The following is a 27,836-nucleotide window of genomic DNA, read 5'->3' as shown; positions in this document are numbered from 1 at the left end:
GACTTCGTTTCACTCTCACATTTTTTGACCGAAATCAGTGGATTTCTTAATTTGTATTGTGATTGTGGATTTATGATGTCATCTCTGAAAATTTATTGCCTACCATGGTCCACGCAACGAAAAAAAAATACTTGGTGCAATAAATTTAAGAACTCCTGATGTAGATTAACGTCTGATAGCTAAACTAGATTTCCAGGAGATTGCAACGTCACGCCAACACACCCCGAAAATAGCAGGCGCTTTTCTAGAGGTAGCCTACAGACTTATAAAATTAAGGCGATGAGTAAAGTTACCAAGACCACGCTCGTGCAACTTAAAGGCGTTGTTGGCGACCTGGCAAGAGGCTATTTTTGACTTCGTTGCGGTAACTGAACGACAACCAACACATCATTTCGCCTTTTAAATTTGTTAGCTTAGCAGTGATGTAGAAATCCGCATGGGAGGGGCATATAATTCCCCTGAATGCTTCTTAAAGATTTAGATGACCAAACGGACCTACCTTAAAAAAGCATTAAAAGGGAGTCGTAGCCATTGAAACGCGACGACATCTTTAGAAGGGCATTCTTCCAAATCCAGTGAAGCGGAAACAATGTAGGATGTAATGTAGGAAATATAATTGATGCTCTTCTTTGTCCTAATTTTTGTTTCTTTTTACCTGAACGTCCGCACGCAGTCAAGTAGAAAGACAACGTACTGTTACGTATAGCTTTGTGGCTTAGTGTGATCTTAGCTGCTGTACCCCATGTAAAATAATACGCCTGATATTTTCGCCAAATAATGTTGCCCTGCTGTAGGTTATAAATATCGATAAGAATTCTGTTTTAAATACGCTACTAACACAAAAGATAACTTCCTTTGGGTGCATTTTATCATGTGGATTAAGTTAGCCTCTTTACTTAGTAGTGTGTAACTGCTTTGAATTGTAACACAACACGAATTCAATGAACTTTATTCGATTTTTACTTCATATTGCAAAACGACTGTATCCAAAAAAAAATTTACGAACTATAACGCAGTGTTTAAATCAGTGATTCCCAAACTGTGTGCCGCAAAACTTTTTTGTATTTTCAGAAAAAAAAGTTATTTGTATCACCGATAGGCATACACGCAAGCATTTTAGACTTAAATACGCACTATTCATTACAAATTAATAGTTTTGGGACATTTACATATATATATAGTTTGTCATGTGTTGAGGGCGATTGTAAAATTACTCCATTGTTGTTCTGTTAAAAGTGTGCCGCGAAATAGTTAAGATTTTTTTCGTGTGCCGCGAGCCAAAAAAAGTTTGGGAAACACTGGTTTAAATGAAACTTAGCATAAATAATTATATACGCCAGCAAGTTTAAAAAAATGACTGGGCATAAACGTACAGTGTGGGTCAAGGAACTCAGGTGGCTATCTTCATAGAATCGGTTTAAAATTTAACCAGTTTAGTGTTCGGAATATTTGCAAGAACGGACAAATTTTCATTTATACACTCTCTTTTAAAATTTGACAAAAACGGGTTTCGTTTGTTAAGCGCATAGACGATGAATGATTGCCGTACATAACAACCTTAACAAAACATATAGGTCATATTTAAAAAGTATGCGCGAATGGAAGAATTACACAATGGTGAAGGCTATAAAAAATTACTTTAGGCGTTCTAATTGCACTGAACAGTGTGGCAAGGTTAGCTATAACGGCTTTTTTATGATCCTAAGCTAACCAAGGAAAGTATAAGCGTTGTTTTTTATATCAGTGTAGTTACACTTGAAGAACTATTGCTACGTTCTTTCCAGACAAGCGGTTAAAATTAAAAAAATAAATAGAAACTTAAAGTTGACATTTAGTGCCAATAAAATATTTTACGAAATAAAGGTTAAAGAACCAAATAAATGGCTTAGAGTGTGGCAATTGCAAGTTGAGGTTTGCAAGCGGCAGTTAAAAAAAGCAAAGAGGAAAAAAATGTGCAAACACGCGAAACATTGACACCACAAATAAATGAGTTTAAAAAAATACGAAAGACTGTAGCTCTAATCCATCGCCAATACTAGGAATTAAACATCGAAAAAATATATCGGGCATCAGAGTGAAATCTCAAGCACCGAACATCCCTAATTCCAAACACAGCGGCGAAATCGGTGGTCGGCCCGACAAGGTACCACAAATCTCGGGGAACCACGTCGAAACAGCTCCGCGCGATGCTCGAGCGCTTGCCTTGGATAACTAGATTTATTTTTGCCTTCACTGTGCACGGACCTGTAATCTGGCTTGATGAATTGCAAAGCCAAAAAGGTCGAGTAGGTCGCCATCAACTTGATTAAGACGTTTCGATACGAGGTTGCATTAACTGACGATGATACAAGCTCGTATCGAAACGTCTTATTGGTCGATGATGTCGATCTATTCGACCTCTTTGGCTTTGCAATTTATCATCAAGCTAGATTTATTTTAGCTTTTCAAAATTAGATTAGAATTAGAATTAATGCATCTCCGTTTTTCCAAATTAGATTAGAATTAGAATTACCAAATTACTCAAAACCAAAATCTAAACTATTTGAACTGGAATTACATTAAATTATTTACAATCAATTTAATTTAATCGCAATTTATTCTAATAAGAATGCAAAGTAAAGATTTTTTTGTGTGATAATTTATATATGTTTTGCACGGCCTATGCTTTTTTGGATTCGCCTATAAGTTGTTCCGACCAAAGAGTCATAATTTAAATTCTTGGTCCCATTTCGGTCTTCAGCAGGTCATTTTCTCGTTTTCGAACTCGGACTTTGACGGATATCTCTTTTTCAGGAAGGCTACCAGGCCGTCGACAGCCTTCATTGACGACTCCCTGCACATAAACGATGTTTTTGCAGTTTGAAAAATATTTGCTGGCTCGGGATCGTATAGGAAGCGTTATGTATTTTATTTTGGTGTCGGATTCAATTAATAATATAGGGTAATCAAGTGGCACTATACAAAGAAAAATTGTATTGAAACTGTGACAAGCTTTCGCACAACCGTACTTTATCAGGTCAAACGCCACCATCACTCTATTTATCACTCTATTTAGAAGTAGACAAATACAGGACAAAGAGAAATTCCATTTTTAGTAGGCAAATTTATAACCGTCACTCTGTAGGCAAGTTTGAAGCCATTTTTTATACGCGGGCCTATTTTATAACCTGGATGTGGAAATGTGAGAATTTTGGTCATTTAAGGTTTTTTTACTAGTAAATTTAAAGGCAGTGGGTGTGATTTTTCTCCCTGAATTCTTTCTACTAAATTGTTTTGTTTATATTAAAAAAAAGATGCTAATTTCCAACCTGGGTTTTGTGCAAATTTCCATAAATTGTTTAGATTACATGGAAACTTCCCAAAACGCCAGGCTTAAGAAAAAGTTTGTTGTGCCTATTCCACCTTTTAATAAATTATTTCAAACACCAAATTATTTTTAAGTTTTACCAATAAGCGCATCGCTAAAACTTACAACAAAACTCTTAAAGATGTTGTCACCTATAGGCCATGTAAACTATTCAGGACTTGATAGCAATCACTCGAAAAATACTCAATGTTTCCAGAATATTGCTGAAAAACGGCCGTACCTTTTACTGTAGTCGACCTTGTCGTTTATGCAGTAAAACTTGGTGTTCTTGGGCCATTCATATCGCTTCGCGTTTTTTACCGCGTCATTGTCGAACCAAAGGTAAACGATCGTTGAATATTTCTGCAAAGATTGAACATGAGTGTTGTAAACAAGTCATTTTAAAACGAATCAAGTCATAAGAAAAACACTTCATTTCAACCGAAAAAAGTCAAATCATTTAAAAACAGTAACTTAAGTGTTCAAGTCGTTGACCTCAGTCTTTACAACACTGTTAAACACAAGGGGGATGGATGCTATTTTCCCCATAAAACTTTATTATTTTAGCAGTGTTGAAAACAAATCATTTTGAAAATGAATTACGTCCAAGTTAAGCCATTTGCCAAACTGACACAAACAGTGCAGATCAAGTCATTTCTACAAACCTAAAATCGAGTAATTTAAAACTGTTTTTTTTTTTTAGTTTTTTATAATAATTCCGAGAGGCGCGACGCTAAAGTATAGGCACAGCACTATACTCTTTTCAAACATACAGCTGTTTTTTTTTGGATTTGCGCTGAATATGCCAGAAAGTGAGGTTTTGCAGAAAGAGCAATTTGCATTTCCTATTTGTATCGTTTGTTTCTCCGTCACATTTCAGAAATAAGTTCTTTGTAAAGTGGACCACGAGGTAAAAAGGCTGAAGAGCACTGCTCTCAGCATAGTGTAAAAAATAGCGCCATACCACTTATAGACACTTAACGTTCAAGTTTAAAGTCTCTTATACCTTTTGCCACGCCACTTCGTTTCTCTCGTCTGACATGTTTGTTTAATATTTCGCTATTAGTAGTTCCAATACACGTTATTTAAGTGTAATGGAACCACTTAGCCGCTTAAAGAGGAATAGGAGGTTAAAGTTATGTTCCTGTGACACACACCTTTGGAAATCGACTGGCAGTTATTTTGTAAACCTTAACACTGCTGTGGGGAATTAAAAGGTTATATTACATGTTTTTGTTTAAATATCCAAACAAACAAGTACTTTAAACCAACAAACTGTCGTTTTTTTACCAAAGTATTGATATAAAAAAAAAACGGCACGGCACATACGGCCTAGTTATTCGGGTCAAAGACATGAGTTGGGGGTTGAGTATTAAAAAAAGCAAAATTGCGCCAGGAATTTGTAGTAGGACAAAATATCTTTGCCATGTAACCTCTTTTTGCATATACCGCGAAAACTGTAGGCCTACTTTACCGAACTGCATCCATGTGCATCGAAGCGTGCGAAATGTTTGTTTTGTTTATTTTCGCGTGTTCTTGTTACACTATGCCAGGAGTCGCCATTCCAAGGCCTGCGGGGTATATCCAGCGTACGGAGTTAATTTTACCTGCCAGCGTCACATTTTTTAAACTGAACAACGAACTATACTAACGCTCACAACAGTTTTGCTGCGTTGTGGTCTATATTTCCTTCGTAAGTTAAAAAAGTTCGACAAAAGTTTTTATATCATCCTCGATTGTGAATCCTTAGTTATGCGACACGCTGTACTTTTGTGTCCGAAATATCTGCTATCGCTATCGGACATCCCTTCTCTGTTCATGTATAAGTAAAACAATGTTTCAATATTTTATAACTTTTATCGGTTTGTTGATGGCTACGCTCTGATTTTATTTATTTATTTGTACTTTTACAGGAAATGACGATGCCACTTGGCGAAACATATTTTCCTTTTAAACAAAACGTCTGATCCTGTTTTTACTCATGTTTTTAACTATGAGTTTTACTTGTTAGTATACGCGTCAGCGGAGCAGTGATCGACTGGCTAAAACCTGTCGCCGATGGTTTTGGATTCTATGAAGATACACCCTAATGCTGTTCATGTACTGTACGATTCAATTATTTTTTAATAAACTTCTACTCACTAACAGTTTCAGACCCGCTTATCCCCGTTTAAAGCGTGGTTTATATCAGCTGCTTGACCGCAAGCCAATGCAGATGGAGTGACGCGACGCCTATTCTGTTTCCCTTGGAGACATGAAGTCAGTAACATACGTCATGCGTTATGATTATGAGCCGCTACTTTCTATCCCAGGGTTTCTTAACCATTTTAGCATTTGTACCCTTTCAGCTTTCATAAAATTTCCTCCTACCCCCTGTCTACAATGGCCGACGGAAGTGTATAAAATTGTAATAATAGGAATTAAACTCAATGTATTTATAACATACGTGTTGAATGCATGCATTAAAGACAGCCTTGTGAGTTCAACAATATTTACAACACACAAACAATTAGTCGATTTACTAATGGCTTTTTTGTTGTTCCTTTGGGTAAATTGCTCATATATGCCTAAATAACGCATAATTTCACACTACATGTCGTACCCCCTGCTTTGGTGCTTCGTACCACCAAGGGGTACATATGTGTTTTTTAAGGTGTTTTGGGGGACCGAAACGGTCCCTCAAATTTCTTCAACGGTTTCCCAAATTTTGGACTTGCAACTTTTTGGTATTTAAATGAAACGCTTGCGGTCTCTTAAAACTACTTAGCGGTCACCCAAACCAAACCTTGAAAAAAAACCTGCATGTAACCCTGGTTAAGAACCCCTGTTCTATCGAATACGCGAGTTCAATAGAGACAGTAACCAATCGAATAGAATTATGTCGGTTCCTAAACTTTTTTTACAGCAGACCCCTAAAAAATCAAACAAAAAAAAAATGCGAAAAATTCAGAAAACCTTCCACTATAAAATGCATATTATATTAAATGGTTCACAAAATAAAGACAAATTAAAAAAATCTACTTTAACCTGATGAAGCACGGTTGTGCGAAAGCTGGTCTCGAATAAATACAATCTATCTTTATACAACACCTGATTATCCTGTATAGATTTAAACAAATACGGCCGTTTACAAATATTATATCGGGTATACGTACGTATGGCACTATCTCGCTGGGTATTTTCTCGCTTCTCAGAAAGTTGAAGTAGGCGGCGGGAATTTGGATATCGTCGGACTGGCGAAACTTGTGCGACGATGATGCGTTGAAGTAGGGCTGCAGTTTGTCCTGTAAACGTTGCATAATCGACCTGCGAACAGAAAATGGTTAGTCAGAGGTTCTTAACCGGGGTGGAATGACTCCTTTGGCTGGTGGGGGAATTTCGAAGTTTTAAGAGGGGATTTTTTAGCAGGGTCTATACTTGTCAGACTGTAAAATTTACCTACAAGTTGTTCCGACCCCCCAAAATCAAGTCGAACTCTTTGATCCGATTGAGATACTCAAACTGCGGTTGGACAACAGGCCGTTCGCTTTACTCGTAGCCTGTGTAGATCATTTGGTAGAGCGACGGTCCCGGTATGACCGAAGGCGTGAGTTCGAACCTCACCGCACACTAGTTGTTTTTCTAATCTGCCTTGCTTGCATCATTGATCGACAGATTCGGTGCGTCTGCGATGGCTTTCGGTGTACCGTTAGACAAAGTTACATTTCTTGAAATACCCAAACAGATTAGAACTACCATTAGAGCAGGGGTTCTTAAACTGGGGTCCATGGACCCCTTGGGAGTACGTGAACTAGTTTTAGGGGGTCCATGAAGGCCTTATTAAACTATTTTATAGATGTATATTTGAGCAATCTATTTTTCAAAGAAAAGAGTATGCTATGTTAAAAATAAACGTTTTTGCACTGAATATACTTAGACTTCATTTCACATTTTTTTGACCGGAAACAGCAAGTTTCTGAAGTCTGTTTGTATTATGACGTAAATTTATGACGTCATCTTTAAATATCTCTTGCCTACACTGGTCCATGCGAGAAAGGAAAACAATTTAGGGGTCCGCGGTAAAAAAAGTTTTAGAACCCCTGCATTAGAGCACACACGCAATCGACAAACTGGATTAAAATAAGCCGAACTGATCGGGTAGTCCAAGTTTGCAAGCGGCTACCAAAGCGAACCAACTCACCTATTTATCAGATGAGGTACGTGCTCAGTGTAATGGATCACGTCAAAGTTGAAAAAAGTCTTGAACAACTGCTTGACGTGGCGCAGCGAATCGAAGTAAATTTGCCTGAAGGTTGAAAAACAGGGTAATTTTTTCCTGTCGATATCTTCTGTTTTTTCTCACGCACATCCAGTATTAGCCAACATTACAGGGGGTAAGTTGTGATCAACAACTTGTCAAACATATGCAGAAGTGTGAAATTCAACAAAAATGCACAAGCACACATTAACAACTCTTGATTGTCACCGGAGGGTAAACAATGTACGATGACTGTTGAGATGCGCCATAGACACATTTATTGTCCGAAAACAAAGAGTTGGCCCCTGACCAGGGCTGTGGAGTCGGAGTTGGATTCGGGACTTGACGGAGTCGGTTTGTTTTGCCGGAGTCGGACTCGGGACTCGGGACTCGGGACTCGAGTAAGACCGCGTAAAACTACCCGAGTCCCGAGTCCGACGTGCGCATGCGCAGTATCAAATTTTAAAACTGTTAAGGCGGCAAAATGCAAGTTGTAAAAGTGTAATAGCAAATGTGAAATATTTTTAAACCATGTAATGCGGGTGGATCAATTATGACACCAATATGAGGGGATGGCAGAAAATCCACCTTAATTTAGTTGCGGGAATGGGTAAAATACAGGCTGTAGAGTCGGAGCTGGACTCGGGACCCGACAAAATCTTACATTTGGCCGGAGTCGGACTCGGGTGTATTTTTTTGGCCGGAGTTCGACTCTGGTTGGTTTTAACCGACTCCGCAGCTCTGCCCCTGACAAAGAATGAATGACACGCGAATCGTGAAGCGTTTCTCATAAAAAAAAACAAGTTTTGATGATATTGTAGCAATTAGAATGTTCTTGAAGTGTGAATAAGTGTTGGGCTGCTCCTAAACGTTATAGGCTGTAGGGTTCTACATTCCTGGTTTATACCATACCCAAACAATTCAAACACATTTGCTGAACACCAATCCTAAGGTACCGAAGCCCTCATAATAAATTAGGGTATTTTATCCCGAAAGGTACCAAAATCTTGTCGTTATTCACGTTGTTTTTATGTAATTGTGCTTTGTGTATATTTTGACGTGCCATTGCTCGTAAATATACACCAGTTAGCCAGAGTTTCGCAATATTTTTTCGCGGAGACTAAATACAAGTGTTGTAAACTTTTTGAAAAATGAAGTCCCAGTCAAGCCATCAGTTGCCCAAGTTAAGTCAATTCTACTTAAGTCGACTCAATTTAAAAACTGTCACTTAAGTCGAGTCATTGACTTAAGACATTAAATTCTGCCAAATACAAAGCAAACGTTTAAAAACAGCAAAGTTTTTGCGACCGAATTATCTTCGGTGAACTTTGTGTTTGATTGTGGTTTCGTATTAGCTTAAGCGCGTGACACAAATTAAAAACATTGTCGCATCGGAAGTGAGTTAAACCCCGACAAAAAACGAACAAAACACGATAATTTTAGTTACAAAAAAAGGGGGTCGGAACCGGATACGCCACTTATTTCAGTGTAAGTCAGGGGTTCTTAACCAGGGGTACGTGTACCTCGTGTACCTACGACATTCAGTGTGAAATTATGCGCTATTTAAGCATATTTGTGAAGAATGCGTAATTTACGAAAAGCAACAACAACAACAACAACAAAAACTATTAGTAAATTGACTGATTGTTTGTGTGTTGAAAATATTGTTTAACTTACAAGATTATTTTTAATGAATGCATTCAACGCGTAAGTTATAAATAAAACCGATTTGAATTCCCATGATGAAAACTTTATTTAATTCCGTCCGTTATTGTAGACAGGGGGTACGAGAAAATTTCATGAAAGCTCAAAGGGTACGAGCGCTAAAATGACTAATAAACACTGGTGTAAGTGTTGTATGATCAATAGTGTTAGCATTCTATTAGTTTCGGTCAAAGGTCACTGAGCACATGGTGCCTCGACATTGCAGTTGTCTTTAAGGACAGTGGATGTTACTACCTTTTTGTTACTAATAAATTACTACACACTGATAAAGACTTTCGTGTCGGATCGAATCCACTATAGTTTTCAAAAATGAAATGGTGACCCGGCTTTAGCAATAATGACAAATGTAGTTTTCAACAATTTGTTTTATATACCGGTACAACCATATATTATTGTAAAATTTTTAAGCAAGTTTGATGGTTATAATAACTTGGTTTCATCATGAAACTACCAAATAAAACGCTGCTGTTCGACTTGCCTTTTTCAAATAATTGAGGCATGTAAGGATATAAACGATTTGTGCGAAAAGGGAAAAAGCCTTTGAACCAGTTGAACTAAATAAATAGTTTAAAAATCTTAAAGGAGCACTTGTGAACCACTGGAGCGCGAAGTTGTACGAGCCGAGCATTTTTTAGTCAAACAAGTTGGGTAAACATAGAAGTCAGTTGTTAAGCAGGAGTCATAACGTGCTCTAAGGCACTGGACATTAGTAAATATTTAATTTAATATGACGGGGAACTTTTATACTCAAATTCCTGCACACCAGAAGGCAAACATATTTTCAACATTACGGAGGCTTCATGTTTCGAAATATTTAGGTTTCATTTTTGTTTTACTCAATTGCTTTACCATCCAAACCGTACAGTGCTGTTGTCATTGTCCCCAAACTTTTTACAATACGACCGAAATTTAAGTATTGTATACATTTCGCGATCCAAAACACACACCACTGGTATGTAATAAGTTAGGTATTTGTCCAATTTAACCGAAATTGCTCGTTGTAAAGTTCAGGGCCATTTAGAGAAATAAATCCCCCAAAACAGACAAAACATAGAAAAAATAACTAAAAAAAAATTTATAAAAAAGTTGTAGGGTATGGCTTGGTTTCCACTCTGAATCCAGTCTATGTTAAAATCGAACCAACTTGAATGGAAGAAATCGAATAGTTCAATTATTGGCGGATCCGGTCCATTTTTTATCCATATTTTGGGAACCGCAGTCACAGTGGGTAAAGCGACGGTTCCCAACCTGTTGTACCATTAGTAGGTATGTCTGAGAATATCGGATCGGGGCCGACACGTAAACTTTAATGGCCGTCCTATCGAATTGAATGCGATGTTGATAAAAAAAATAAAAAAAACATAAAAAAACAGAAGAATATCCCTCTTCATTACTTACTCCATCTTATCGACCTTCTTGTTCAGCGGAGGGATCTTGCCACCGAAGTAAACCTTGTACCCCTTATTTGCGGTGTAGAAATCGTCAAAGGTTACCTTTGCAAAATAAACGTCGAACGTAAATTGACGTTTTTTACACGAATTTTCGCAAAAAAGCGGCGACAGTTAATATTTAGCGAACGCAACAGCGCAAAGCACTAACAAAGGCTGGTGAAACGCAGTTTTTCCGGGATTTTAAGCCTCATACGAACAACGTTATACGCGAATATGGGACGGCCGAAAAAAATACTTAGTATTTTTAAGAGCAAGTTAACCTTTCGCAAACGTGACAGCGCGATGCGCCTAAAAGTTTGGTAAAACCGAGTTTTTTCGATACTTTAAGCACCTAAAAAAAATACCAGTTAGTACGCGAGTGTAGGTAGGCCGAAAAATGTAGCTTGCCATTTTGAAGTGGCAGTTTAACATTTCACAATCTTGACAGCACAAAGCACTTAAGCTGGTAAAACGCATTTTTGGGGGGATTTTAAGAGCTATACGTTTAAAGACAGGTTAGTACGCTAATATAGGCAAGAGGCCAAAGAGGCTCACCACAAGATTTTAATTTAAAAACCAGTGTCAATACGAATTATTAACGCAATTATAATGCGTAAAGGCTTACCGAAACTGTGTTTAAATTATTAAAAAATTTTATTCATGGAAAGAGATCAATCGTCGTTCTATTTTGGCGCGAAAATAGTTCTATTTTGGCGTGAAAATAACAATTCCTAAATTAGTCCGTGCATTAATGGCTGTTTTTTGACAGTCGTGAAAAAATCGTATTCTTACACTTCGCTTTGTGGGGAGTTCGTTTTAAGTCCACTTCTACTGCTTAACTGTAGGGCTGTAGGCCCTTGCGCGTAAAACAGTTATACCGCGCTATATTTTGGGTTTTTGTTGTTGTTTAGTTGACTTATTGCTCATATACAGACAAGTTTACCAATTTTACTGGTTTATTTGTATGTCAATGACATGAATTGAAGTTGTCTTGCTCTCAAAATGACTTAACTGGGATTTAACTTGGGCAAATGACTTGGACTTGACTTGTTATTTTGTTTAACTTGTTTCTTTTACAAATGACTCGACTGTGAATTACGTGGTTGGAAATTGACTTGTTTACAACACTGGTACAAGTATAGGCTTTTATATGATAAAAATTAATGGTATATATATTACAAGTGCCATATAATACACACACATGCCCCATATACAGTCATACAAGTTAAGAGCCCAGTATAGCCCAAATGATTACCTCGTCAGTAGAGGGCCCATATATTGCAAGGAAAGGTTTTATTTTTGCACGTGAAAGTCACATGTAATAAAATAAGTGCCTATATAGTTACATACAAGTAAATTTCCGTATAATACATGTGAAGAACCCACACTTTTCCAAGTGAAGGCCCTATATCAGTGTTTCGCAACCGTTTTCGTGGTGACCCAAATAATAAGCGAAGTGTAACAACGAAGCTTTGGAGACCAACTCTATTCACTGAACATTTTGCAAGCTTTAAGTGAAAAAAAAAAATAAGGCAGTGGCATTAGTAAAGTTAGGTTAATAAATATGGGTCATGTATTCGTTATGCTTTCGCAATTTTCGTACAGCTTGGCGACATCTTTCTCTGGATCGATCCTAATAAATCTAAGCAAATAAAACCACTTTACTGGGCGACCCAACCAAATCAAACGGCGACCCCATTTTTCGGGTCGCGCCCATCGATTGAGAAGCACTGCCCTGTATAAGACAAGCACCGCTTGACGACACACAGGCGTATAGTTCTTTTCTTCGAGCGCCGGTAAGCTTTGCTTAACGTTTAAAGCGATGTTTGCGAAAGGTGCCGACCTAATTTTGGGTGGCGTAATGTGGCTGAACAACTAAAAATACTATTATAGCGCCTACGACCGTTTATTTTTTTGCGCGAAGTAACTTTTGACCATCGTGGCTGAGAAATTGAGCAGTGACTAATGTGCGCTACCACAAAGTCAACACAAGACGTGTGGCTTAGGGTGAGGGAATTCAATAAAGTTAAACATTTTATTTGAAATTATTCTTTGTCAATTCGCTTACATGATATGACGCAATTCATGGGTATTTTTGTTTAGCCGTTACTTTAAAAAAACTGATAATTTTAGTAGCATACCTTCTTAAAACAAATTCTTAAATTTTTGGCTATTTACTGTGCAGCTACTGACTCAAAAACTTAGCGAAATGTTGTCATGCAAATACTTTTAAAATTTGTCACAATTTGGCAAGACATTTTCCAGGAAGGTACATCAATTTAAATAGTTCACCAAAGTGAATTCTTTTGCCAAAACATACCCTAAATTGGGCAAACAAATTTCTCGCCAAACAAATGCTGAAACACGAGCGGTTCGGCTTGGATCTGCTTCGCGTAGTGGTGCAAAAAAACGCTTTAAATTTTTCGCAACAAAAAAAAACAACTAAAAAAATCCCGGAACAACGAAAAACCTACTGTTTTCTCACCTTAGCGCCGAGCAGAACGTCGTCGTTGAAGTAGAGGAATTCCTCGCTGAGGCCTGGAATCCTGTGCAGATGGACTTCGATCGCTGGCGAGTTGAACGTGGGGAGGTGCGACTTGTTAGTGAATATTTCGGAGTGGAAAATCTGCGCGGAACGGGACGCTTCGCGATTAGGAAATGTCCGATATTCAGGGTTTTCCGATATTTTCCAAGTGGCAGTATCGGTACTTGACCGATACTGGTGGTATTGGGGCCGAACCGATGCCAAATTATTAATGAAGGAATTTTAGTACACCGAAAAGCCATCGCAGACTCACCGAATCCGTTGATCTGTGATGCAAGCAGAGCAGGCCAGAAAAACAACTAGCCTGCAGTGAGGTTCGAACTCACGACCTCCGGTCAAGCCGGGACCGTCGCTCTACCAACTGAGCTATGCAGGCTCAGAAGGGAACGAGTCGAGAAACAACCATGCGCCAAAGCTTGCTCAATCTGTTAGTACAAGCAACTCATAGAAGGGGATCCACAGTACGGAATTTTAGTCATACTTTATAACCCGACGGAGCAAATTCTAATTTTAAACTAAAATATTTATGTATAGGTTACCAACAAAAGTTAATTAAACTTCTTTAAAGGTTGGCCCTATAACCTGTAGAAAAACACATTTGTGCGGTTCAGTTTTATTTATTTCGCTTATTGAATAGTAATGACGTCATTTGGTATCGGGTATGATCGCGATATATTTGTCCCAATTATCGGGTATCGGTATCGGAATAGAATGTCAAATATCGGACACCCCTCCCGATAATATATCGATATAATCAAGGCTCAGTGGCAGTATCGGTGCTCGTACGATACTAGGGCGGTATCGGTGCCGATACAAAAGCAAATTAATTTCAGCCATGGTTTGCTTTTCAACTAAGCGTTTTATCCCTTAAAGGCATTTTTAGGAAAGTTCACATAGACAATAAAAGTAAGTTTTCCATCGCTATAGCAATTTTACCTGAAAATCAGGCAAACAATACATTTTGCACGTCAAAATTTTACCAATTTCATTGACAATAATAATGATGTCATTTTCTATCGTATCATAGCAGCGGTAAATTTGAATATAACATTGGGTATAGGTATCGTAAAGAAACACGGAGATTCAAACATTCTTAGTGGTGATTATAACCGAACTACGGTAGTGGGACTGTAGGACAGTGCTTCCTAAACTTTTTTTTTTATTTTGTTCACCCCTAGCATCTATATCCAGATTTCATTCACCCTTGTCTAATGATATGATAAAACTATCTCGTCTATATATAACAAAACAAAATTACTTGCATGGGTTGTTTCGCAAGCTATCATCCATTTCTGACAGTTCACCCTTATTGACTCCTTTTGGTTGGTTCACCCCTGCAAAAATTTTATTCACCCGGGGGTGAACCTTTCACCTGATTAAGAAACACTGCTGTAGGATATTTAAAAACTTTTTTGGCTTTATACTTAGGAATTCAAGCAACCTCCTGCACCGAAATCACGTACAGAGTTGGCAGAAGCGCATAATAACATACATTACCGTTTGTCTTGTTTTAAAGGTTGGGTACAGGTTTGACTTACCATATAATGGCATATTGCAAAGACGGTATAAACTTGCGCGAACAGCATTGCAACTAAAAACCAGAGCGTAGCGAGGAAAAAGTTTGAGAACCACCAAGCTATGGGCTATATGCATTGAAAAAAATGGCGCCTTTTTGTTGATCTATAGCCAATTTACTTTGTGAAACATCAAGAGGATATGGATTACAAAACATACAGCAAAGAGTCCTCGTTACTTCAGAAAAGCCGTTTGGCAATCATCATTGAGTACTGTTTATTGATTGAAAATGATCCCTTTTTCGTAAAACCCTTTATGGCTATATGTCATTTTAAGTCCAATGCTGAATAACGCAAAATGTGGCTAGGTAGGAATTAATAGTTTTTTCAGAAATTTAGTAGAGGAGGCCAATTTGTCTGAAGTCTTGGCATTAAAATATATATGCATGAAAAAACGAAAAGCAATTTGTTTTATATGTGATTTTTTAAAAGAAATCTCAGTCTCGTTATCATTTTCGGCAACAAGGCCAATGAAGCTATCAATTCCAGTTGGAATTTTTTGCTGTCCGATTAATTTGCGGTTGTGTTACTTCGCTTTGGTGCGCAAACATCTCAAGAAAGCAAACAAAATGTCATGTGTCAGGGTACTTAGGAGAAACGATAACTGATTAAAGCAGTGCTTCTTAAACTTTTTTAGTTTTGTTCACCCCTAGCATCGATCTCCAGATTTCATTCACCCTTGTCTCGTAATATGATAAAACTATCTCGTCTATATGTAACAGCACAAAATGATTTAGGTTGTTTCGATTTTTGTTAAGATTAACTCAAGCTAAGCTTTACCATTGAAATCCAATTTATCGATTCCAGAAATATAAAGCTACAAAAGCACAAAACACAGTCATCAAATTTTTGTACTTAAACACATTACAATAAGCAAAAAAAAACACCAAAAACACCAGTTCAGTGGTCGATTTACTGCAGAGCTATCATACATTTCTGACGGTTCACCCTTATTCACCCCTGCAAAAATTTTGTTCAACCTGGGGTGAACCTGGGGTGAATGGATTAAACAAACATTGGCAAATCTTTGAGGCCCGAATGGGTTTTAACTTCGCGGATTAATTTGATTTAATTTCTATAATTTAAATTTGAGTGTAACGTTTTCAGCGTTAGGGTGGTATCGGATCGGCACCGATAGCCCCTTAGTATAGAACAGGGGTTCTTAACATTTTTTGTATGTTTTACCCTTTTAACAAAGATGAATATCAGATTTAGCCTACCCCCAATATATAAAATGGTTCTATTTTTTATAAAAACGGGTAAATTATATCAGTTATGATGTAACAATGAAGTAAATAAGAGATAAGAATGTTGCCAATTAACTAAAATAGTTATCATCGCGAAAAATAATGTTACCGACACTAGATGATAAATAATTAATAGGCTACTATAGGCTAACTTTGAATTAGCAGTTAATATCGACTAGGAAAGTAGGCCACCAATACCTATGGCTTGCACACTTTTTCTGTTCTGTCAGCTGATGTGGATATTTTGATTGATAGCTGATTTACCACCTAAAACGAGAAAATTTACCCCCTGGGGTAAATTTACCCCAGGTTAAGAAAGGCTGGTATAGAACGATATTACCACTTGGTTTTAGAAAGGGTATGCGATACTTGACATTTTATTCCGATAACGATAGCCGATATTTTCGCCAAAATATCTTGATCCAATCCTATTGTTAATTAAATAAATTGACTTTTCGAAGTAGATTTACTCTTTTGGAAAGTAGCAGCATTTTAAACAAGTCATTTTCAAATAGCTTTTCCAGTCCAGTCATAATTACAGCAAGTCAATTACAAGCCAAGTCCTTGTCAAATATGTAAACGTTCATTTGTCCGAAAGACTTCAGTCAAATCAAGCGTTTTAAAAGTCAAGTCATTGACTTAAGTCATTACAACACTGAAGTACCGATACTGCCACCTATAGCATCGGGTATCGACTTCCGTCCTTAATTGTCAAATATCCCTACAGTCGTGGTTATGCAAATGCGATTTTCACTAAACTTAATTAACTTACCACTTTCACTCTTGGGTTGCTGGTGTTTAACCAACACGGCACCTGGCCGTTTGTGACGACATAGATGTTGCCAATCCATGGGGCGAACATTACCAGTGAACGCATCGAATATCTAAGCAATCATAAAAAAGCTTAGAAAAAAAATGAGTTCGTTATAGCCAAGCTGTAAGCTTCCTATTGTTTGTAGGTTTGTACGATTTCTCAAAGGCCTGGTTTACCATCGATCTAAAACCCGAAATTTGAAATAAGTCTGAATTTATGGACTAACAATTACTCGAAGTTAGAGTTGATACAAGTTCGTATCGAAAAGTCTTAATCAAGATATGTCGACCTACTCGACAGTTTTGGCTTTGCAATTTATTATCAAGCTACGGTTCAGATCCGTGCATAGTGTACCCATGTTTTTTTGGTGGGTACTTAGCCCCAAAACTGTATAGTTTTAGCCTATTTCAACTGCGTAAATGCAAACATTAGGTAGACGAATCTTGATGACGTTTCTAGTATGTGTTGGCCCATTTTGACTTACGCCGTATCAATAACGTCTTTACAATGTAGCCTTTATATTAAGAATCTTCTCCAACCTAAAACTTCACCAAAACAAACGAACTATATGTAGTGTTTTTAAAATTACTTCTTAATGACTTTATAGCTATGTGACGTCATCTCAAAAAAAAATGTCATGCCCCATTTAAAAAAATCGCAGATCCGCGCATGTTAATAGGATCGCACCCGCAGCCGACCGCATCGTATATGTATTGCTGGACCTCCCTTACTGGGTTTGCGCAACAAGCGTAAGGGTAGCGAGTAGACTAAAATAATTTCACACCAAGTCCTACATTTAAAATCTAAATACATTGCACGTTTTTGACCTGCGATTACGCAAATATCAAAACTAACGCAATTCCCAAGGTGTTGAACATAACATTTGTGACAGAGAAGCCAACAACAAGAAATGTATTGCATAACAGTCGAACCTAAAGGTTCTCAAAAGTTTAAATAAATTAAAAGGGGTCGCATGTAAAGTTCAGGATGCCCTGTTATATTGGATGCAGCGCTCGCTTAAGCTGACTTGGACAACTAGAATTATTATTTTAGTTTTTCCAAACTAGATTAGAATTAGAATTACCGAATTCCCAAAAAATCAAATTTCAACTAGAATTTGCACTACAATCACATTTACTTATTTACAATCAATTTGATTTATTCGCAATTTATTCTTATAAAAATGTGAATGGTAAATATGTGTGTGCTATTTTTTATGCCTTTTTGGACAGTAAAAACTGCATACAAGTCGTTCAAACCAAGGAGTTTTAATTGAAATTATGTGTTTTAACTGAGAGGCTAAAAATGCCGTTGGACAAAGTAGCATTTTTGGTGAAATCCAAATTAGAGCAAATAAGCAATTTACAAATTAGATTAGAATTAGAATTAATTCAATGAATTAGAAAACGAGAATTATCCAGTTGTCCAAGTCTGCGCGTAAGGCCTATACTCTTTGTCAACCTCGCGTTAACGAACCACGTTTGTAAAATCGAAAACGACAGTTGCTGAAACAAATGAACGCATTTGGTTGAAATTGTTAACCGCAAATGTTAGTCTCACTAACACGTAAGAGAATAGATCGCAGTGTTGTATAAAAGGTTATTTTGAAATGACTTTCTGTTGTATTACATAATCAGTTAGCATTGCATGTCACCATTTAACAAAGTCAAGTCCAAGTTCGTTTTTCATTCGTCTATATCTAAAGTCTAATAATGCCGATGAAACTAAACGTATCGGTTTTGTGCGAAAGTTTCGGAAAAAACGCGCATCAAAAACGTTTTCAAAAAACACTTCGATATAAACGAAGTCGTTGCCAAAATGAAGTCATATTCAAAAAATCTGCTTAAAGAGGTCAAATATCGAGATCACCAAAAAGCAATAAAGTGCTTATAAGTCGCGTCATGGACTTTAAACCATTATAACGCCACTGGGAGGTTTAGAGTCCTTCACAAAGAGACACATCTGCCTATAGCCCACAAGTCTAAAAAACCCTGAGCCACACATTTGTGTTGTACAGCTGGTTTAACAAAAAAACAGCCTATTAAAATCCCAAGGGGGCATTTAGGAGAGCCGAACAACATTAGGCGGTGTTGTCAGGGACTACCGTGTCAGCATCCAGTCATATCGGCGGACAAAAGACCTGTTGTTATTCAGGGCCTAAACACTAAGATGTTATCCGACAGGGAGATAGTTGGACAGATAGAAAGCCCTAATGTTCTAACGCAGGTGTTTTCCCAAAGTCGTTTGTGGTTAGCGACTGACAACATTCCAAACGAATTTTCTTTATCTCTTACGATTAACCACCCTACAAAATGCACTTTCTTGTTTTCGTTATAATCCGTTAAATAGTGTCCCAATCAAAGAGTAAACACCTTTAACTAAGTAGCTGTTAAAAGTAGTCAGAGTTTAAACACAAGACTAAGTCTGCGTTTAAAAGCAATAAAAATGCTTTTAAATTGACGTTGTGTCACAAGACAAAATTTTGACCACTTGAAAACGCACCGAAGTATAATATGTAAAATAAATTGCATTGGTTGCCGAAACATTGGCAAAGAATTACAATTACCAGAGGAGCGTTTTTTAGGCAATATTACTACAACAGTTTATATAAAATACTCAAGTATAGCGATAATATTTAAGCTCAGTAGACAAAGCAACGTCGCCTTGGTAACCCACACAATGGGTTTTGTTCGTCAGTAGAAAGAGAGTGGCCCAAATAATAGATAAAAGATTCATTCTTTTATTAGCAAACGTTTCGGCAATTTCTGTTTACGAACGTGCCAGTCAGTTTTACGATTGATCTAATCCTATCGCAGATCTTTCGAGATGGGAATGACTCTTTTCATGGGCTAGATCGCCGTGGGCTAAAGAAATTGCTTCATTGGACCGCTGAGACCACAACATTTCAGTTCGATGACCGAATTTACAAGCAGGTAGACGGGGTTGCGATGGGCTCGCCACTAGCACCCTTGATGGCCGACGTCATTATGAACTACGTCTTAGATAAGGCTTTAAAGGCCACTCCAGAGAAACACCGTCCATTGACCCTCTGTCGCTATGTAGACGATCTCTTTATGGTGTTTCCGAGTCGTAATTCTATGGAGACTTTCCATCGAGCCATTAACAACATTCACCACAATATCCAATTTACTAAGGAGATAGAGGAGAATCAACACATTACCTTCCTTGACGTCCTAGTGGAACATTCTGGTGACAGACTGAGTACAACAACCTACAGGAAACCGACGTTTAGCGGACTTTACACCAAGTGGTCCAGCTTCGTACCACGCCACCAAAAAGTGCAACTTGTGCGTACACTTATATCACGCGCGTACAAGATTGCCAGCTCGTATGCCAAGATGCACAACGAGTTCCGGAATATCACTAATATCCTACTGAAGAATGGCTACCCCATCAATTTAATTGATGCCAACATCAAGTCCTTCCTCCATCGTTTACACTGTGACACGACGGTGAAAGAACCTATGGAGAATGCTTTGCGACATATTGCCATAAAACTTGTTTATCTAGGCAATATCAACCACCGCATCAAGAAGGAATTGTCGCGGTTCGTTCTCCGGACCACGGAGGGAAAAGTACGTCTCCGGGTAATCGACCTACCGCAAAAGTTGTCAGGACAGTTCTGCAGCATAAAAGACCGACAAAAGCCGTTAAATCAATGCAGTGTCGTATATCGCCTGAATTGTTCATGCGGCCATTCTTATATCGGCCAGACACGACGTAACCTTCGAACCCGTATGCATGAACACCAGCGTTCGGCGTCCTCCGAAGTTTGCAAACATTTGCAGAGCAATCCTAACCACCGAGTGGACTTCACTTCCCCAGAGATTTTGGGCTCGGCACGAGACCGCTACCGCCTCCTTCTGTTGGAGTCGCTGCTTATACAGCAGCACAAGCCCGCTCTCAATGTTGACACGGTCTCAGTCCCCCTGTATTTGTTTAATACTTAAATGGTATATTCGCGCAATTCCATCGTCGTGTTCATATTTCATTTTTAATTTATTACTGATTCCCTCTTACGTGTATCTGTTGCTTCCCATTGACCTCATTGTCTTATCTTTGCCCTACTTTCGCCTTACTGATGTAATTTTTCGTTGCAGTTCTTATCTCCGTTACTTTGCGACTTCCTTTTCTGTTTATATAACGTTCTAAAACGTCCGAGCGTATATATAGTGACTCGTTTTTATCTTAGCCTCACTTACTGCACTGATGATGGCAAAAGAAATTGCCGAAACGTTTGCTAATAAAAGAATGAATCTTTTATCTATTATTTGGGCCACTCTCTTTCTACTGAAGATAATCAACAGATCCGTGTTTAGTGTTCCTGGGTTTTGTTCAGAAATGAAACTTGAAATATGGTAATGAGTCGCTCCAAATCTTTCTAGATTTAGACCCTCGTGTGTTTTTAATTAGAGATGTCCTTGAGGAGGACTGAAGGCTAAACCCGATATCAAGTCGCAGTATCGGTTATCGCCCGATACCGATGCCGCTCGATACTAATTTCATCTCAGTACATTTAGACCATTGTTTGCTATTTAACTATATCCACCCTAAACGATATAAGTATCGGACGAGTTCCGATACTACCACTTGACATCGGGTATCGGAACCGATCCAATATTATCGGTTATCTCTGCCAACAGTTACCTCATAACGCCGGCGTCGTAAAATCGCTGCCCCCTTGTGTCCACTGGCTTCCCACCCATAGCGGTTACCTCGCGGTTCATCGCCTTCAAGAATTCCGGGTCGGAGCCGTTCACCTTCGTAAAAAAAGCAAAGATTTTTTTTCTTATTTAAAAAAAACGAAGATACACAATTTGACTGTGCTGTTGCGTAACCGCATGCAGTTCTACAGTTATTGTTTCACAACCATTAGCATATAGGTACTTTTTTGGAGCGCATACAGAAGTGGTAGCAATTTGAACGTTTCGAATAACTCTTTTATTCATTTTTTCCATATTTTACTATGTTTGAAAAAAGTTTTGGAAACGGGAGTATCGACATTCGTCCGATACTAGACAGGTATCTGTGCCGAACCAATGCCAATTTAAAATAGGAATTTCAGCCATGTTTTGCGATTGAACGCAGAAATAGGTTAAGAATTTTTGGTAGCCACACTTTTAAACACTAAAGCACATTGCGGAGTAATAACCTGGAAAAATTACCTTTAGAAAGTCTATTTCGTCTAAATTACTTGTTTGAGTAATGACGTCATTAGTATCCGATCAGATCGCGATACTTTTTGTACGAAATATCGGGTGTCGGTATCGGTATCACAAACCCTTAGGTCAAGAATTGACCAACCACAGATTTTTAATGAACCTACTTTTCTATCTAGAAATAGAGTAATATATAATCAAACGTTTACGAAGGAATAAATGCTTCAGGACTTCCTAAACTGGGGGTGCTTGTTCAAAGTTGTTAAGGGGCCTCGAGTAGGCCTTCATTATAACTACGCGTTCAACAAATGAACAACTAAAATGATTTCGCCTATATCTTGTAAACGTAAAGTTTGACGAAAAGTTTGGGAAACGAAACCGGCTTTGCAGCCAGAACGTTTTTGAAAACCCGGTTGAAACCACGCTGAAAAGTTTACAGCAAAATTTGTTTGATTCTATAATCTTTGAATAAAATTTGCTGTAGCTTTCTTAATCTCTTTGCTTCTTAAAATTCGTGCGAATCCTAATTTGCAAATCGTCCGAAAATCCTAATTTTTGGTTTAATATTTGATTAACAAACTTATCATTTTTTTGTTAATTTAATCCGAATGTATTCATTCGTCAGTCGATTGTGTACAGCAGGTTACTTATTTTTAGTCAGCAATTAATCGCTAAGTCATTTGCTAACATTGTGTATATTTTAATCGAAATATCAAATTACGAATTACTAACATTCTAAACAACAGCCACTTAAAGAAGTTGTTTAAATTAGAGTGCGTAACTACAAAAAAAAACTAATCAAAAACGTGATTGAAACTCCAGGTTGTTGCCCAAACCTATTTTTTGACTATATAGTGAGTACAATGCAAAACAATGTTGTGTTTTAGTTCTCCTTCAGTACAAATGTGATATGTTATTAGGGAGTTAAATGGTAGGTTGCAAAGAATACAAAGTAATTACTAACAAAGTTACATTACTTTTACTTGACAACTACGCTGGCGTAACCTCGCTGAATATTGGCCTGACGTTAACCTTGAGTACCCCGTAGCGCACTTTGCGTGTTAAACGATGTTATGTTTCTTTTGCAACTTAACGTCCATTAAGAAAATTATAGGTATACGAGTAAACCCAGACAAAAAAAACGAATACACGTTTTCGGTTCCAATTACCCGATATAAACGGCAGAACGGGATTCGAATTTTAGGATCTGATATATACATTGAACAACTCTACCGGCTAGTATTATTTATGAAAGGACATTAACTTGGAAAGTTTTAAAAATAGCAACAATTGGGTTTTGCAATACCGCGACCTATAGCTGAAGAGTTATGCCCTGGCAACTTCTCAAGTCGGCGGGCTCGACATGGGAAAATGAATACTTGGCGGGTCGGAATCCTGAATCGATCCATTAATCGTGTGGTTATCCACCTATGCAAGGAATAAGTCGTATCTAATGTGAACTTTAAGTTTGATGCATAGAGACCAAAAACAGTATTTAGTGAATTTATTAGCCTAATGTATTTTAATCAGTGTTGTACTGCCCTAAGTTAATGACTTGACTTAGGTGTACTTAAGTCACTGTTTTCAAATGACTTTACTTGACTTAAGTCACTGTTTTGAAATGACTTGACTTAAGTCATTTGGGCAAAATGACTTGATTTGACCTAAAGTATTTTAGACAAATGACTTGGGTTGAAATTAAGTGTTTTCATTAGGCATTTTTGTAAAATTTGGTTATTTATACTAATTTTTGCACATAAAACAATTTACTTGCCCTCTACTGCCTTTGTGACATTTTTTATTTAAGGAATTGCTCATAATCGGTCGAGTTTACCCAATTTTAATAGCTTAACGTTTCATTTTTATGATAAGGACTTCTCTTGAAATTGACTTGCTCTATTTATAACTTGACTTATTATTTTTTCAAAAAGCTTAGACTTGGACTTGAGTTATTTTAAAACTGACTTGACTTGGACTTGAGTCATTTCAAAATGACTTGTTTACAACAATGACTTCAATAGCTGTTGAAGTAATAGGATTGCGGACGACTGTGGCCGCTGGCCACATTATGATGTAAAACCGGAAACTGTCTGCGGGCCGCTCATCCCGCAGGCCGTACGTTGCCCGCCCCTGCCCTGTTGTATTATGCACCACGACTGTGTGTGCTCGCTAAACAAATAATAATCGTCAATTGGTTGTTCGCGCCGTGTTATTCAATCTGGACTAGGTTGACAAACGTTGTTACTAATGCAATGGCAACACCGTTAAGAGTTTGAAGGTTCGGTTAGCAAAGCAACCTACTAACGCAACCAATGTGGCTTTGTTCACTTAATAAGTCAAACAAGTTTCTAAAAGGCGATTATGCTGAATGTTTTATTCCCTTAAGGTTTAATTATTCAAATGGCAGTAAGTAACGAAAGATTGACAGTAAATAATAATTGTTGGTATCTCGCAGGGCTGGCGAACCACCGACCCACGAAAAACAACAAAATATGTTTTAAAATAAATGAATGCTTCGCCAAGTATATCGCCCTGTTGTTCGAAGCCACGCTAAAAAATGCAATCCATAAAGAGTGTATCCCAATGCCAAGTTCGTTTGATGCCGTGTAAAGGTCTGCTGTAACTTTGCGTGTTTCCTTCGTATTTGGGCGAATCCTAATTTTCACGCACGAGTTTATACAATTCATGATACGGTTTACACAATTTATGATAAACGTCTTACAAAAATACATGACTAATTAAGGACAAAAGACAAAGTTTTCACATTAATATTACCGTATAATGCATTGTTGTAAACAAGTCATCTTGAAATGACTTAAGTGCCAGTCAAGTCATTCGTTAAATAAGTCCAGGTCAGTTTTTTTTGATAAATAACAAGTCAAGTGCCAGTCAAGTCAACGTTAAAGAAAAGTCAAGCCCTTGTCACAAAAATAAAACTTTAAATTATGAAAACTGGCACTCCTCCGACCATGCGCATTAACTTAAAGTAAAAAAATTAACATAACGCAACATATAGCAAGCAAATTGTTTTATGTGCAAAAATTAAGATGAATAACGCAACTTTTTAAATAAATGCTTAATGAAAACAATTTATATTAACCCAATAATTTGTCCAAATGACTTAAGTCAAGTCAAGTCATTTAAAAATAGTGACTTAAGAGCATTGGCTTGAGTCATTACAACACTGGCATAAAGTATGACCCACTTGTGTTACGTCAAAGATTTCGTTTGCGATCAGTGCAATAGAAAAAGGCCTTACCCTTCCCCAATAATCCCCTTCATGTTTCCGCAGTGTAATTTGAGTTTAATACACGCGTAAAATCGGTCAAGCGAATTGCTCGGTCAAGATTAGCGCAACTTACGGCAACATTAAATTCATTTAAGTGGCCGCCATAAAACCGCTGCGATATTACGCACTTAGTGTTGTTCGGACTTCTCACATCCAGCAACAATAAATTTTTTATGACCTCGCTATGACTGCGGCGCCCTATACAAATGTTGTTTTTAGCTTCCGCGCTGCACTTTGCCTGTCCACCGAATGCACAGTTATTATAGGGTGCATCCAACATAAAAAAACAGCCAATTAGACGATAGAAAAAAACAGTCAATCAAACGACAGGCTGACTGATTTTAGTAAGACCATCCGAAAGCGTTTTGTGAACTATATGTAGATGCCGTTATCGTTGGCCGGTATACGACTCCAGAAGGGCTTGATCACAGAATACGCATTGCGCATATCAGTGCTTCTTGTTGGCCCCTGGCATCTATCTCCAGATTTCATTCACCCTTGTCTCATGATTGCAAATCTACAATTTCTTGAGTCCAGAGATATAAAGCTACAAAAACACAAAACACAGTCACCACATTTTTGTGAGTGTGTTTTGGAAATTCTCACCTGTTCACTGAACAGGTTGAGCACCCGGAATACCCGCCCTGCTCGCAAGCTATTATCCATTGCTGACGGTTCACCCCTGCAACATTTTTATGGGGGTGAACCGTACACCTGATTAAGAAACACTGGTGTATAAAATGTATGTTTCAGGTAAAATGATGATAAAAATCAACGTTAAACGATGCCCTCATAAACAAAAATAGTAAAGCAAAATAGGATAAAAGTAAGATAGAGGCATTCAAATCGCCAAACGGGTGACCAATTGAAAGCTGACACCACGCATTTCCGGATTCCATTTCGTTTGAGCAGAGCACCCGTGTATATTGCGTTAGCATAGCATTACACCGACATTCTACAGTTGCTTCCAGCACCGTACCATTTTGGAATAACCACATCGTCGCATACCATATTGAAGTTTCGGCTACAACACGAGGCTGGTAAATTTACATGGACATGTTACAACTTAATATGTAATAGTGATAAAGGTCTCGTACAGTTTGTTTAACCTCCCTAAATCTTGGAATGTTTCGCAATTGCACCTGCAATTGGTTTACATCGCCGGTACAGCGCCATTCGTTCTTTACCAGTTGGAATTGGAACTGCTAATGAAGTATTTCGTCTAGTGTCGCAATAAACGAAGTTGAAACAATCCACATCTACACAGTGTAATTTGACCTAATTAATTCTACACTTATCGTTCAACGTCTGCCGGCTATTAAGAGGATAATGAAGCAAATTCGGAAATCGAGAAGAATCAAAAGTACCTTTCGGCACGTTTGAGCATCAGAAAATAGACCGCAATGTGCCGCGACACACCGGTTTTAGATCACACTGACTTAACTGTTAAAAAGTTTATAACAAATTTTGTTGGCACCGCATGACAAACAGACACGTCTTTTTATTGTTTACAATGGTCAAACGGTAAGCGATAGTAAGTTGTCGGTAAACACTTACAGAGATGCATACGTTAGATTAGGGAATAGTTTGAAAATCCAATAGAAATTTAAAAATAAACGTTCGCACAGTGATAAATAACAAACCTCTCTTCAGTTTATATTAGATGCTTATGAGATTCCGCTAATGCTATACCGCCAGATCTTAATTTTCCAATAAAATGAAGGCTAAACTGTACACAATTTCCGGCAAGGTTGTATGATATGGGAAAAAAACAAACACACCACTCACCCATGTATATACGACGTCGATTTGTCCTTTAGGCCTAACGGTCGTGTGTTCTTTTTCGGTTTCATTCAACAGCAAGCCATCAGCGCCCAAACGGACCGTTGTTGAGTTCTTGTAAGTTGTTTCCGTTGCCGGCAGCTCGTCTTGCTTAATTATTACTGTTCGGTACTGAATAAATCTTAAAGGATTTTGTGCTACCAAGGCAAGCAGGCCTAACGTACAAAGCACACCGAACGACAAACACACGCGAAACCTTCGCATCCTACACAGAAGTACATCTGTTAAACAAGCCAGTAGTAGCCAGGGCTTAACTGAATGACGACTGTACAACTGCTTGAGTAACGAAACAGTCGGTCATTATGTCTAGCAGCACTTGGCCTAAGAGTGCTACAGCTGTCCAAATGCTGCCTCTTGAAAAGTGCTCCACGTTGAACATAAGGGACAGAGGAGGGAAAGTAATAAATAACATTTAAATGACGTGTTATGAATATCCAATATTTCCGCATAGTACTAAAGCTAACGTAAAAGGACAACTTGAATAGCCCTGTGCTGTCTGCATATCAGGGCTAAAGATTTGAAGTTTCAACATCCCACTTTTCGTTCGTTAAGTGTTATATCGCAATCTTTCGCATTAAGGGCAAATTTAATACACACGCTTTACAGC

At 37.9% G+C, this 27,836-nt stretch overlaps 3 protein-coding genes and 1 non-coding gene across 4 annotated transcripts; 1 reads left to right on the top strand and 3 right to left on the bottom strand.

The window, feature by feature from the left end:
- Positions 1 to 2,381: 2,381 nt before the first annotated feature.
- LOC146131989 (uncharacterized) lies at positions 2,382 to 6,645 on the bottom strand. The gene is made up of 3 exons (XM_083397170.1): positions 6,502 to 6,645; positions 3,588 to 3,709; positions 2,382 to 2,833 (listed from the first exon to the last, which is right to left on the bottom strand). The coding sequence occupies exons 1-3, from the start codon at positions 6,643 to 6,645 to the stop codon at positions 2,737 to 2,739; spliced, it is 363 nt and encodes a 120-aa protein (XP_083253296.1). The 3' UTR covers positions 2,382 to 2,736.
- A 6,563-nt stretch (positions 6,646 to 13,208) lies between these two features.
- Positions 13,209 to 27,292, bottom strand: LOC146131986 (uncharacterized). The gene is made up of 4 exons (XM_083397169.1): positions 27,176 to 27,292; positions 21,587 to 21,699; positions 16,877 to 16,988; positions 13,209 to 13,364 (listed from the first exon to the last, which is right to left on the bottom strand). Exons 2-4 carry the CDS (start codon positions 21,664 to 21,666, stop codon positions 13,209 to 13,211), a joined length of 348 nt encoding a protein of 115 aa, XP_083253295.1. The 5' UTR covers positions 21,667 to 21,699; positions 27,176 to 27,292.
- On the bottom strand, positions 13,585 to 13,659 carry Trnaa-ggc (transfer RNA alanine (anticodon GGC)). The gene has a single exon. It is a non-coding gene; the product is annotated as a tRNA-Ala (tRNA).
- Positions 19,867 to 20,889, top strand: LOC146131987 (uncharacterized). Its single transcript, XM_083397001.1, has one exon. It carries the CDS (start codon positions 19,867 to 19,869, stop codon positions 20,887 to 20,889), a length of 1,023 nt encoding a protein of 340 aa, XP_083253127.1.
- Positions 27,293 to 27,836: the final 544 nt, after the last annotated feature.

Source organism: Ascidiella aspersa, chromosome 9 (assembly GCF_963924565.1).
Source record: "Ascidiella aspersa chromosome 9, kaAscAspe10.2, whole genome shotgun sequence".
In the NCBI taxonomy this organism is placed as follows: Eukaryota; Metazoa; Chordata; class Ascidiacea; order Phlebobranchia; family Ascidiidae; genus Ascidiella; species Ascidiella aspersa.
This window is presented reverse-complemented; position numbering and strand designations above follow the sequence as displayed.